This window comes from Gorilla gorilla, chromosome 18, assembly GCF_029281585.2.
Source record: "Gorilla gorilla gorilla isolate KB3781 chromosome 18, NHGRI_mGorGor1-v2.1_pri, whole genome shotgun sequence".
Classification (NCBI taxonomy): Eukaryota; Metazoa; Chordata; class Mammalia; order Primates; family Hominidae; genus Gorilla; species Gorilla gorilla.
In genome coordinates this window covers 90,887,187-90,901,452 of record NC_073242.2, presented here as the reverse complement: position 1 = coordinate 90,901,452, position 14,266 = coordinate 90,887,187, and the positions used below count along the sequence as shown (strand labels likewise).

The window sequence follows — 14,266 nt, the reverse complement described above, 5'->3', positions numbered from 1 at the left end:
TTGAGATGCAAACCTCATAGTGGCAAGTTAAGTTGCCTGAAATATTATCAGTGTGGTATACTAGACCTGGCTATTAGTTATAAATAATAATCAAATTACATGTATTTGTAAAATATTTTAAAACTAGTGATCTAAGGTGGTAGAGATTGCACAAGAATCTTGTGAGAGAAACAAAAAAAGAAAGTGCTGATCTAGGGTTTAAAATCAGCTTTTTTTTTTTCTGATTGGTGAAGCCTCTGTATTCTCTAGGGAACAAAACTTAATAATAATGCTTATATTCTGAGAGAAACAAAGATGCTTGTGTAGGCTGAGCCATGATATCTAACATTATTATACTCATAAGGCAAAATAAATCCTCTATTTTGCATCATGACAAAGGGAGATTGACATCCTTATCTGATGTTTAAATATTTATGGGAGTCATTTTAACTAAACCTTTATTTTTCCTTATATTTCTACATTCTGGTTTAACATGATGTATTATACAACTTTGCTTTTGATAAAGGACAATCAGATTTGACTTTATGTTGCAGAGGAAAACGTAATATTGCATATTTTAAGAAGAGAGCATGGTGGAAATGGAGAGCTTCTATTTTCATTCATTTATCAAATGTTTATTAGCTCTACCCCATGAGTATGAAGTCTGCTTGCTGGGGAATGGGACGGGTCTAGCTGAAGTGCCTTTGAAACAGACAATACGGGACAAATCAAGTTTGGGATGATCTACTGAGGTTCACACCTTCATAGTAAATGAGAATACAATTTATGAAAGTCCTTAAAGGGTCGAAGTCATGGAAAATATGTTTAGTGGTACAAAGCACAGGAAAAGACCTAAATGCCCTTCCAAAGCCAAGGGTCTGAGATTGGACAGAACAAGTGTGGAAGAGGAGCAGGGTGTAGACTGTAGTGAAGAGAATTGTCTGTTTAATGGCAAAAGAGGACACATTTCTGGCTAACATTTATTGGACATCAAATACATGATCTTGCATTTTGCATTTGTTTAATTGTACAAGACCGGGTGAGACCGTGTGGGTAGACATTGCGTTTAGGAATGAGCATTTTTGGTAAAAAATATTTTTGTCCCCAGAATGAATTACATCTGGCAGAACACTGGAATGGTGTGTTTATCCTATTATTATAGTGTATAAATAAGCACATCATCTGAATATAAATCCATCTCTAATTTTAAGGTTGAGAGACCACCAGCCTAGGCAACATGGTGAAACCCCCTATCTATAAAACATACAAAGAAATAGCCGGGCGTGGTGGTGCATACCTGTAATCTCAGCTACCCGGGAGGCTGAGGCAAGACGATCACTTGATCCGGGGAAGTGAAGGTGGCAGTGAGCTGGGATCGCGCCACTGAACTCCAGCCTAGGTGACAGAGGGAGACCTTGTGAGAGCCAAATACAGCTCATTGAAGTTACAGAAAATTAATTTAAATTAAATAAAGTAAAAATTTCAATTTCTCAGTTACACTAGCTAGATAGCTAGGGTGAAATAGCCACATACAGTTAGTGGTTACCATACTGGATAACACAGAGCATATTTCTGCTACCATATAAAGTTCTATGCAATTCAGCTGTGGTTTAGATCATATCACTCCTGAGTTTATATCATGTCACTCCTCTTAATATTATGCACACATACAAGCATGATAGTTTTATGATACTCGGCACTAAGGGGCAGTCACTAAAACTTTGTTGACATTAAATAAAAAATCAAATTTGCAATGTAATCCTTTCACAGTGTGTAAAACTGCATTTCATTTTTACATTTTTTGTTACCACATCATCACATTTAGAATTCTCATAACGCCCTATTATTTTCCTGGCTCCAGGGAAAAAAAGTTCAAATTTTTCAAAAGTATTATGTAAACATTGAAGAATTGATCACGAGTCAAACTGAATGTGGGATTTACTCTGGAGCATTTTCTTTTTTTTTGTTCCAGTGTTACATAAAATTATACATGTGATTATGGTTTTATTATGTTATTTTCTAAAAGTGTTTGTGGAACAAACTATAAAACAACACAAACGCACTGAAGAAATGAGACCTGAAATGAATTGACATAGATTTGGAATCTGAGAGTTCTATATTTACCCTAAATAATGTAAAGATACATTGATTGTGTTGAGTGAATTTGCTTCACCCTATTGGTGCAAATAGCAAATAGAAATATCACAAAATTTTGGCTTTTTCCATGTAGAGCCCTCACACCAGAATCTTTCAAATATGTTTGTTGTTGTTTTAAAAAAATCTGGATATTTGGCAGTGTCATCTACAAGTAATGATAAACACTCACCGTGATGCCATGTTTTAAAGTACAAGAAAATCTTGATTGCATACTCTCATTTGGGGCATACCTTAACCTTTTAAGGCAATCCTGTTGTTCTCATTTTTTAGATGAGGTAATTGAAGTGCTGATATATAAATTGGCATAGCACAGAAGTTATGAATAAAAGAGTTAGTTCCTGGAAAAATCATCAGCTGTTTCGCACAAATTGCAGTAGGAAGAATGCAGTTCAGAATAACTTTTTTCACCTATTATTCATTTATCTGTTATGGTAACCTGTATGGCTGCTGTGTACAATCCAGACTTAATTGCAGTTTGTTCGTGTTGTACTGGAGTCACAGGGAGTAAAAATGAAAGATCCACGACATTCAAAACTTTGTTCTGAAAATCTTGAAAGTGTTCTGCATGTATATTGTCACAGATTGATGTTCTTTATTACAAAAAAACAAAATAGAGTAGAAGATGGAGGCTTTGTGTGGATATGTAGCATTGGGTATGGGTTGAGGGAAAGGAGGTAGGAGATGCTTTAAATAAATATATGTTAGCAACAAAAAATCTAATGTAAGTCCACACACACACACACACACACACACACACAAAGAGGTGGAATTTTTGTGCCAAATGTCAGTATGAAATGTATGCAGCTGGGCTGTGTTAATTGAGGAAACATATTACTCTGGTGAAAGTTTCTATTTAATATCAACAGTAGCAGCAATGCAGAAGTATGTTATTTCCCCAATGCAATAATATTCAGTTGGCCATTCTGACCTATTCTCAACCACTACACCAGTGTATTTTCTTAAATTTACTTTTGATCTCTCCAAGCTACTCTGAATTGAATGAACTGGTGACATCGGCTTGTGTCTGTGGTTAGTGTGCTGTGTATTAAATTATTGTCTTTGAACAAGGTGCTGAGCCATTAGGAATTTTCTTGAATTTGTATCCTTAATTCTGCAAAGTAAAAGGATCAGTTCCTTAGCATTTACTTCCAAGAAATACTACTGTAGATTAGAGGAATGGTGGTATTAGGAGCCAATCAGGATACTTGTTGGATTAAAAATGAGAAAGTTTAAATAAGGCTCTTGTGAATATTAGTTATCAAGGACAATGCAGTTTCTAAACTATATCTATTGCAGTAGAAAGGGACTGTCTATTTCTAAAACTTCCATCATTAGAATTGATATTAACGTGACCCAAGGAGCCCATTTTCTCACATGCCACTTCCCATTGTGTTAATGAGAAGTTTCTTCTTACTGTGGCAGGAAGATGACTCTCCAATGAGCATGCTATTCTTCTCAAAACTAGCTCTTCTGTCTAAAGCATTTCAAATAATTCTGCAGATGAGCAGCAAATCCAATACATGCACAATTCTCAAGAAATTAGAACAGAAACTTCAATTCTAAAGATAAAAATACTAGATTTTTTTAACCTAAAATAAAACTCATTAGCCTTTTCAATGTGAAAAGTAGGATCCAAATTAATTTTTTTCTTTCTCTTTTTCTCTCTTATCTATTCCCTTTTTTATTTCTCTTTTTCTCTTCCATCTATTCCCTTTCCTCATATTTTTAGTACTATGTTTCACACAAAATAATATTCCATGCTTAATAAATGTTCACACATCCTTCCAGCAAGCCTTTTTTGAGTAACTTCACAATCTATGTGATGCTATATGAATCAAACATTCTTTCCTTGTGCTTAAAGAGCAAAGGTCAGGCAAATGTTTATACAGAAATAGGAGAGAAAATTCTTAAGAAAGGGTCAATCAGCAAACTCTAGGGCCAGGTATAAAAGGCTCCTGTAGGTAAGATGTGAGCAAGGAAACATGATATAGCTTCTCATCTCTTTGCTTGACGTCTATGCTCTATGGAGATACCTATAGTAAGAGATATTTTGAAAATAGTAAACCCTGGTATAGACAAACACCACGAAGAGTTTGGAAATACTTTTTGAGTGTCACATAAAGAATTCTGTCTTTCCCGAAGCTACTAAAACATGTGACTAGTAGTTCTTATTTATTTCTTTTCATTTTTGGATATTCATCTCCACAGTCAATTTGGGCTTTAAGAGAACTCTTACAGATTAAAGAATTGGCTCATCATTTATATTTATTTATTTTTGTATCTAAATGTGAATCATTTATCAACTCATTTACTGCAAAGCAATCCTTGTGAAGTAGACATTTTCTCCTATTTATAGATGAACATCTGAGATTAAGAGATGGCAAAAACCATAATTACTTTTGCACCAACCTGAGAGTTTCAATGTTATTCCCCCAGGTGAGATTCCACTGAAGACTCTCTGGCTCCTCAGGTTGTTTTTATTCTATTTTATGTGGTGCCGCTCAGAAGGATGCTGAGAATCACAGGAAAACAAAGTGGCTTGAGGGTCTACTTCTGAGATTTCTACCTCAAATCATGATGCCTGAGAAATTACATGATACAGATACTTTGAATTCTGAAATTTAAGTCATTACCCCAGAGTTGTTATTTTTAACCCACTCTTTTTTTTTTAAGTATTTGCTGTGATTTGGCTTAAAGAAAGGGCCTATATCAGAGTTTTGTAATGAAGTGTTGTCCTTTATTGATGCTACAGTTTTATCACACAGTGAAATGAGTAGGAAGAGAGGGGAGGAATTAAAATGGTGGAGTGTATGGTGGCAGCTGTGAGGACCAGAAAAAAGCAAACTGAATCTTTGCAGCTAGAGATGGGGTTGGCATAGCTGTGGTATGGGGGTGGGGAGGAGGGTGATTAGGACAGCATTTGCTGAGAGCATTCCAAAAATGGCATCCTTTCTGATTTTGTGATTAATCTTATAACTAAGATTAAAGGCTTATAAACTACTCAATATGAATACAAAAATCAACCTAATAAACCTTTGAATCTTCAATGATCAGTTCAAGGACAGAGATTTTGGTTAGAAAAGTGGGTGGAAAAAAAATACTGGTACCAGAAATGCAGAGATTGGTTCCTATTTATTCTCCCTTCCCAGCTTCATCTTTCATCACTTAAACCAAATTCCTCTATTTTCCTGTGTACACGCAGGACACTAACATTAAGACCCAGATGAACTTCTTTAAGGACAGAGAAGTAAAGAGTGAAAGGAAAACTACCTTGGACCTTAGAAAAAGTCAGGGAATCATCAATAGAAATCTTAGTCTTTCCCTTATAAATAATGCTAACACTAAAGCTTTTAAAATACATGTTTACAGAGCTTTTGTTTTGGTGTCAGACCCTTAATAAGTATTTTATAAGCATTACCTCATTTAAAGTTCATAAATCATGTTATAATCCCCATTTTACAGATCAGGGAACAGTAATAACATAACTAAATCACATATATGCCAATAATGAGACTAAGATGAGAACTCAGGATAACAGACTGTGGACCTGTGTTTTTTGTGAGGAGATTATGAGTATATGAGCGGCCTATGGACTAAGACTCTCCTGGCAGCCTAAAGAAACACACAGAAATCCAGGTCATGTCTTCAAGCAGCAGAGCAGAGTTTGTGAGAAAATGAAGGTGGATTTAAAGTTTATTCATAGGCCTGTAAAGAACTTGGGAGATGGAAGCTTTTATTCTCTGGTTTTCAGGGAAGGTCTAAATTCTTACCATCTTATTCAATAAATCATGTTTACTTAGATATTGCATTTTAATATTTAGGTGTCTAAGATATGTTCAAATCAGTATATTCCAAAATGAGAAAAATAATCACTTGTTATATTCTGTTTTGTAGTCCATTTGGGCTTCTATACGAAATGCAAAATACAAAATAGACTGGATGGCTTATAAACCATATAGAAATTAATTTCTTCTGTTAGTGGGAATATGAATTAGTTCAACCATCGTGGAAGGCAGTGTGGTGATTCCTCAGTTACCTAGAGACAGAAATATCATTTGACCCAACAATTCCATTACTGGGTATATACCCAAAGGAATATAAATCATTCCGTTATAAAGACACAGGCATGCATAGGTTAATTGCAGCACTATTCACAATACCAAAGACATGGAACCAACTGAAATGCCCATCAACAATAGACTGGATAAGGAAAATGTGGCACACATATACCATGGAATACTATGCAGCCAGAAAAAAGAATGAGATCATGTCCTTTGCAGGGACATGGATGGAGCTGGAGGCCATTATCATTAGCAAACTAATTCAGGAACATAAATCCAAATACCACATATACTCACTTATAAGAGGGAACTAAATGATGAGACATATGGACACATAAAGGGGAACACTGGGGCCTGCTAGAGGGTAGAGGGAGGGAGGAGGGAGAGGATCAGAAAAAATAACTAATGGATACTAGGCTTAAGACCTGGGTGATGAAATAATCTGTGCAACGAATCCGCATGACACACATTTACCTATGTAATAAACCTGCACATCCTGCACATGTAACTCTGAACTTAAAGTTAAAAAAAAAGAAATGAATTAATTGAAATTCTGAAAGTTGGGAAGTCCAAGATTAGCATGCCAGTGTGATCGGATTCTGGTAAGGGCCCTCTTCTGGGTTGCAGACAATCAACTTCTCACTGTGTCCTCACAATGGAGGAAGGGGGCTTGTTAGATCCCTGGGGTCTTTTTTATAAGGGAACTAATTTCATTTGTGAGGGCTTCACATCCTAATCACCTCCTGAAAGCCCCACCTTCTAATACGATCACCTTGGGAGTTAGGATTTCAACATATGTATTTTGGGAATCACACAAACATTCAAATCATAGAATGTTGTGTCCCAGTTTGGGGTTCAGAAAATTGAGTACATGTGTAGGCATTCAAGGATGTCACCATGATACAAATGATATGAGGGCCCTTCACACTGTGTTATACACAGCGGTCAGCACACACGTGTTGGTGAAGTGTGCCACACCTATCATCTCATGTGATCTTCACAGCAATCTTGTTAGCCAGGGACTATTACTATCCCCATTTTATGCATGAATAAGATAAGCCCTTTATGTGTTTGGTTTATGCATGAACTTCATAATGACTCAGAAGTGAGTATTCATTCTGGTTCCGCTGTTTAACAGTTGTGTTACCTAAAATGTCCTAGTCTCTAAGAGTTTTATTTTTCTGTTATTCATTATATAAGAAACCAAGAAAAGAAGGGTGGGAAAAGGAAAAGGAATCTAGCACTGCGCTTGGTACAAATTTGGTGTTTCATGCATGCTTGTTGACCAAAACGTTGAGTCAGAATTTTTGTGCTGTTTAGTCATTCTTGGGAGCTGTTATCATAAAGTCTACTAGGCAATAAAATGTGTGAAATTTCTACAGAAGCAGCAGGAGTTTTCCAAAATAGTTGAGGTAGACTTTAAAGTGAATTTTAAACTAAGTCATTTCTTTCCCATCAAGTTCCTTCTATTGTGTAATCTGGTAATATTATGACATTCCTACCTCTGATCTCACTAAAGGGCTGTATTTATAGACTATTTTATAAATTCCTATGACTCACCCCATAAAGTCTGTCATGATCTGGAACTTTAAAAAATGAGAAAAATATCTCTGCCTTTGTTAGAGTTATGGGAGTTAAATAACACACATTTTTTTAAAGTTTTCTGCCATTTATAAATTCCCAAGGAAGGGCATTCTTCACTACTTTCTAAATAGGGAAGTTTATTAATATCTCATTTAATGAGAGATGAAGATGACGATGATGATGATGAGCCTATTTTTAGTACATACTTAGTGCCAGAGATTGATTTAAGCTTTGTTTTTAGTCTTCACAACTGTTCCTGGGATATAAATAATTCCTATTTCACCAGCAAATAAATTGAGGCTCAGTGAATTTACTAATTATCCTAGAAACAGCAATACATAAGTAATAGAGATATAATTTGCTCTAAATTTGAGTTCTGCATGATGCATATTTGAATAAGGGATTCACAAACAACAACATTTTTTAAATGCCAACTTCCAAATGCCCCGTTTTTGCTCCCCATGCTTCTTTGGGGCTAGAAATTCTAGGCAATTACTGGACAGCAACCAAATAGCCATGGAATGTGTTTCTGATTTGGGATTCATGAGTATCAGTGATTAGACTGATTCTTGTTTACTGTGGCCTCTGGGAAATTGGTTGACGCATGGATGTGTGAAATATCAGCAGTGAGATAATAAAATTACTAGAACCAGAAATGCCTGCAAAGTTATTTATGAATATAATGCAGAAAGTGATAATTAATCCTCTGGACATTTTTTAGCTCTTTTAAGAGTCAGAGTACACATGATATCTGAAGCAAAACACATGTCTGTTTAGTTATTTTACAGTTAAACTTGGAATATCATTGGTTGAATCAGCCATCATTATTCCCCAGGAAAATGGCTTTTGGTCTTCTTTCCATAATACAACACATTTAAACACTTTGCAATAAACACATCCTCATGTTCAGGATTTGTTGAGAGCACTGTTAACTTACCTGTCTCTCAGTTCTTAAATTCTCTCTGAATTTCTTCAATTATCCTGGGGATTGGGGATGGGAGTGATTTGTAAATGCCTAGTGTACAGGGACAAGTCAGTGTCTTAGTTTTTATTTGTAGTGAAGTCATTACTAAATGGGCAGTTATTATTTCATTTTATAATATATTTTTTCAAATGATTTCTCAATAAACAATTGAGAAATTAAGTCATTTTAACTATTATTCCAAATATTTTAATTATGCTTATCTTTGGTGGCAGGATTTAACAAGAAGTTCTTTTTACAATGACTTTTGAATCTAGTATAAATGATATGCATACCTTCTCTAATGAAAAAGAAATAGCTAAAACGAGAAGGAAAAATCCATTAATATATCTATCTATACCTATCTAGCTATCTAACTAGTAACTTGCTGTATAGTTATTTATCTAGCTATCTTCATAAGTAGGTATAGGTACAAATTGGTAGATGCACATTCATATACATACATACATAATGTTTTCAATGAGCTCTACTAAAATATTAACAGTGCAAAGTTATAGTGGGAGGATTATGGAGAATTTATTTTTTTATAATGGCATAGTCTTATTCTTTGTCATATAATAAGTATCTACCAAGAACATGTATAATAAATGCACTCAGTACTAACTGGCATGGACCATGCTTCAGCTTTGAGTTTATTGAGTATCAATGAATAGAGAGATTTCGTGTGCACTTCCTAAGCCATCACCTCAATCATGAAGGCCTTCTTCAGTCTTTCTTCCTGAAATGCAATTGCATATATCCTTCTTTGGGCGTCCATCCTATCCTGTTTTAGTGCATCACTGCTTACTTGCGGGCCAATAGTCCACCTTGTAGTCTTTAAAACTTAAAGATTATTGGGTCCAGCATTCCATAGCCAGGAAATGAATCTTGGTGTATAAAAAAGATATTAATAAATGTCATGAGAATAATTTCTTTTCTTTGTCTTGATACTACCCTGATACTTAGTGGTCCTGAGAAGCAGTTTGCTCTAGACACCACACATCTCACGTATTTTCTTATCTGAACGAGTTTGCTTGATAAAATAACTACTAATATGTCCCTTTGAAATTCTTAATTTAGTAGACTGTAGTGTTTAAATATGTTAAAATATCGATTCTAACTTTTAAAAAACATTAACTATAGAATAAACAACTATTTAAAAACAACCATAGAATCAACAACTATCCAATTTCTATGGACTGAGACTAATAGAAAACCTAAATACACACTTTACTTAAAAAGGAAATAAAACAAAACAAACGACCACCACCAACAACAAAATGAAATCCCATAAATGCAGTACAGTCAAATGAAAGTTTAACAAAATACATGTTTTATTTGAATGGACATACGTAACATGCTGCCTAGTGCCATCCCGCTTTGGGCTTGAATTCATTGTTTTATATGATATTTTGTGGCAACTGCTAATTATCATAAGCTGTCCAATAAATGTGATGGATTGTCCAATTAACTCTTCATCAGCATCCATTTTTGAAGATGCTATCTATTGAAACTGATGGCAGTTTATGACCTACATGTTGCATATGTAGCTAATTGCTCCTTGGACAATAATTACTAAGTTTCTCGTGCCTCATTCAGTCATTTTGTTTTATAAATTATGATGCCACTGAGTTTCCCAATTCATTTGATTTCACAAATATGGCTCTCCGAGGATTACTAAAGGTCTGCTGTGGAATGTATGGATCATATAAACATTGAAGTAGATTACAGATGTGTCTGTTTTGTAGGTTTTCCATCGACCGGCACACTGACCTGGAGAGGCAGTTCAACATTAATGCAGACGATGGGAAGATAACGCTGGCAACACCACTTGACAGAGAATTAAGTGTATGGCACAACATAACAATCATTGCTACTGAAATTAGTAAGTGCCTGGATTTGTTCATTTCTTCCTTGTGTGACTGAGTTCAATTTATGCTTATTAATAACGTGATCAGCAGCCCCTGTTTCTGTTAGGCACCTTGGCATTGGAACTTATTTGATTGTTCCCAAGGAGCCTTTGAATGTATCATCTCAACACAGAATAACTTACACTGTGGTAAATTACTGAAATGTTTCAGGATATGTGAGAAGGAAACATTCTTATATCCATTATTCAGCCATTAAAAACAGTACTGTGCATTTTAAAGTAAGAGGAAAAGATTTAGTATAAAACAGTAGGTTAAAAAAATTCAAGAACTGTACACTATAATTTAAATAATTGGACACACATATACATATAGTATGGTACATACAATATAGAAACATATTTAAATCATACACATGCACACATACATGTGGAAAATATAGACGGAAGCTTTATCAATATGTATTATTTTGGGTAGGAGAGATTATAGATAATTTTTTGTTTTTTTTAGAGTCTAATGTATTTTACACAGTAATCATGGGCTGTTTAAAATTATATCAATATCAATTCAATGTAATTTTTTTCATACATTTTGTGAAAACATTTGAGCTATTTTATTATGGGGGAGGAGAGTCTAGGGTTGTTAAAATAACTTGTTAATCTTTTTATTGACTTTTTTTTTCTTCTTTGCACTTGATAAAACTATGATGGAGTCTCTAAACAATAGCTATATGGTGAAATTTGGTGCCAAGCTGTCTTTAAGAGCTTACATCTACTTTATCAACTTTTATTATACAAAAAATGGAAAAGGGAGAGGATGTCCATTTTATCTCCTAGCAAAAAACATGTTGCTTATTATCTGAATAGCTTCTTTCTATAAAGGACTTTGAAGTTGTGCACAAATTCAAAGGAGACAATAAATTCCAAGAGAGTTGGGGTAAAGGGAATTTGAATAAGAAAATAAAAATCAATGTTAAGAAAGATTCATGGGCACACATACCATATAGAGAAATATAGATGATAATTATAGGAAATATGCCCTAAAATTCACTCACTGTCTGGCAGCTAATGTGAAAACAGGGGAAATATCTCTGTGAAAAATGATTACTTTGTTTGTATTTAAAAAAGAGTAATCCAGGTGTTCAGGAGAAACAATGTTTTTTCTGGTTTTGTGATGTGAGGAAAATGTCCTCTACCAAGCCTTATAAAAAGAACGCTTGTGTGAAAGAGTGAAGATTCAAGAGTGAAGAATGTTTGTTTCTTATAGCAGCCTTGAGTGCAGGCAGAGAACATGCAGTCAAGTTGATATGTAGTTTCAACACTACCAAACTCTGGCTCTGGATAGAAACAGAGCTTTGGAAGCTTTGCTGTTTCCCCTGCCTTAGGAGTACTATTTTCTTCCCTAGTGTCTTACCATCACAGCAGTTTCTCCTTGTAACATGAAGAGAAGAAGCAAATAAAGCATGCCATTTGGTGATTTTGGTTTGTTAGAAGTGTTAACCTCATTTAGAAAGATGTAGACATAATTTTTTTAGTAATTTACCATGTTGAAGCCTGATTATCACCTTAAGCCTCTCAGAAAAGCTGTATCTATTTAGATGACTTAAGGCTTTATAAAAAGCTCAAAAAAACCCAGTCTTCTTTAATGTGGATAGTCAATAATTACTTTATAAAGAATTTTCACATATACTGAAAACAATCTAGTAGAGTTAAATTTAATTCATGTTACCTTTGAGATAGATCTCTCTCTTTTGCCCAGGCACTATATCATAGCTCACTCCACCCTGGGCTCAAGTGATCCTCCTGCTTTAGACTCCCTAGCATCTGGGCCTACAGGCACAAGCCATCATGCCTGGCTAATTGTAGTTTTTTTTGTTTTTGTTTTTGTTTTTGTTTTTGTTTTTGTTTTAGAAACAGGGTCTCACCATGTTGCCCAGGCTAGTCTTGAACTCCTCACCTCCACTGATCCTCCTGCTGGGATTACAAACATGATCCACAACCAAGGCCCATGCCACCTTTCTAAAATAAGATAGATTCCTTTACTTAAATATCCATCAAGGTTTATGAGTTATCAGCAAAATGTACTCAAAGCAATGAATACACAGAGTTTGGCTTAAGAAATATTTCAGGACAATCCAGAAACAAAAGACTCATTTTTGAGAAATCCCACACAAGTAAGAAAAACAGATACAAAAATAGCTGCTCCAGGGCATTGAGCTGTTAGCTGCAGGGTGACAAGGCTACCAAGCTCAGTCAGGGAAGATGTTCATTTGCTCATTCATTCAATAATTATTTATTAAGTCTTTACTATTGCTAAGCACTCATCTAGTGACTGAGGATATAGCAGGGAGTAAAGTAGGCATAAATCCTGCTCCTCTTGGAGTTTTCTTTCCAGTGGCACCTGGGAGTACCTGTATATCAAAGGGTAAATTGGAACCTGTTGATATATCCATAAAGAAAGGCGCAGAGGTAAGGAAGAAGACGATGAATGTTGAGAATTCAAGCAATTCCACTCTGATGGTGTGAAAATAAATGCAACTACTGACCTCCTTCAATGAGGATATGATGATATTAAAAATTACTTCAAAATACATATGAAAAATCAAGACTTTATGTATTTTAGTAAAATAACTAGTTAAGATTTTTAAGTGGTATTAATATTATTATTATAAACACAATATAACCAAATTACTGAAAATATCAAAAGTAGACCAGATAAAATTTTCTGAATGTTTTTAGGGAAATGGTTCAGTCATGTCCCAGATTCAGGTTTATAGCTGGCTTCATATGGAGAATGAACACATTGTACCTGCACTCATATGCTGAGCCTCAGCTTGCTCATGAACCATAGAGAATTTAAAATATGTGCCCAATCATACATTGATTCCATTCAAATCAATGAATGGGAGTTGATGGGAACTGTCTCACTTTTTTTTTTTTTTGTCAGAGATTGAAAACTAAACAAACTGCACAGGTGCATTTTGGCCAAGAAACAAGCTGAATTCATGTCAAACATCTTAAGAAATATTAGACTGCAAACTTAAAAACCTGTCTTTGTTTGAATTTTTGCAGATTTATTTCTTAGAACAAACAAGGATGAGAATACAAAAGAGAGCTTTAAATTTTAACTGTAAAATACTAGCTGGGGTGGCATAAATTTGAGAACTTTAAGTGTACGATTAAACCATCTATTTTCTTAATCATAAAGGGAAGTGGAAATCATAAGATCACAGAGAAATTTTAAAAATTGAAATTACTATGAACATAGCTTAGAAACTTGTTTTGACTTGATTTGATTATTTAGCCCATCACATGATGTTTATCTTCCAAAGCCACAGACCATGTCTTGGGGAAAAAAATTAAAAGGAGATTTACAGAATTTGTCTGAGATGAATATTTAAAACCATTCAGAATAACAGAACCCCATAGGGGGAGGTTCTAATAATGATAAAGAAAAAGTCATTCCAGGGAGAACAATTTAAAATGACTCTCAGAATGCTATCTCATCAGATAAAAGATTTAAACAAATGAAATTAGGCTAAAAAGTGGATTTTAGCGAAGTCCATCTGTTATCTCTTAATGAGAATGGAGATGTCATTCTTTATCCTCTTGTGTCAGATTCACTTAACCGAGGCTGAGATGCTTCACTGTGTTTAT

At 34.7% G+C, this 14,266-nt stretch overlaps 1 protein-coding gene across 2 annotated transcripts in view; it reads left to right on the top strand.

Annotated features, from left to right (window-relative positions):
* CDH8 (cadherin 8) overlaps window positions 1–14,266 on the top strand; it is a 382,846-nt gene that overhangs the window by 232,950 nt on the left and 135,630 nt on the right. For both annotated transcript variants that reach the window (XM_055364446.2, XM_019012882.4), the window contains exon 8: window positions 10,491–10,627. In XM_055364446.2, coding sequence (XP_055220421.1) covers window positions 10,491–10,627 — 137 coding nt within the window. The remainder of the gene's footprint in view (window positions 1–10,490; window positions 10,628–14,266) is intronic.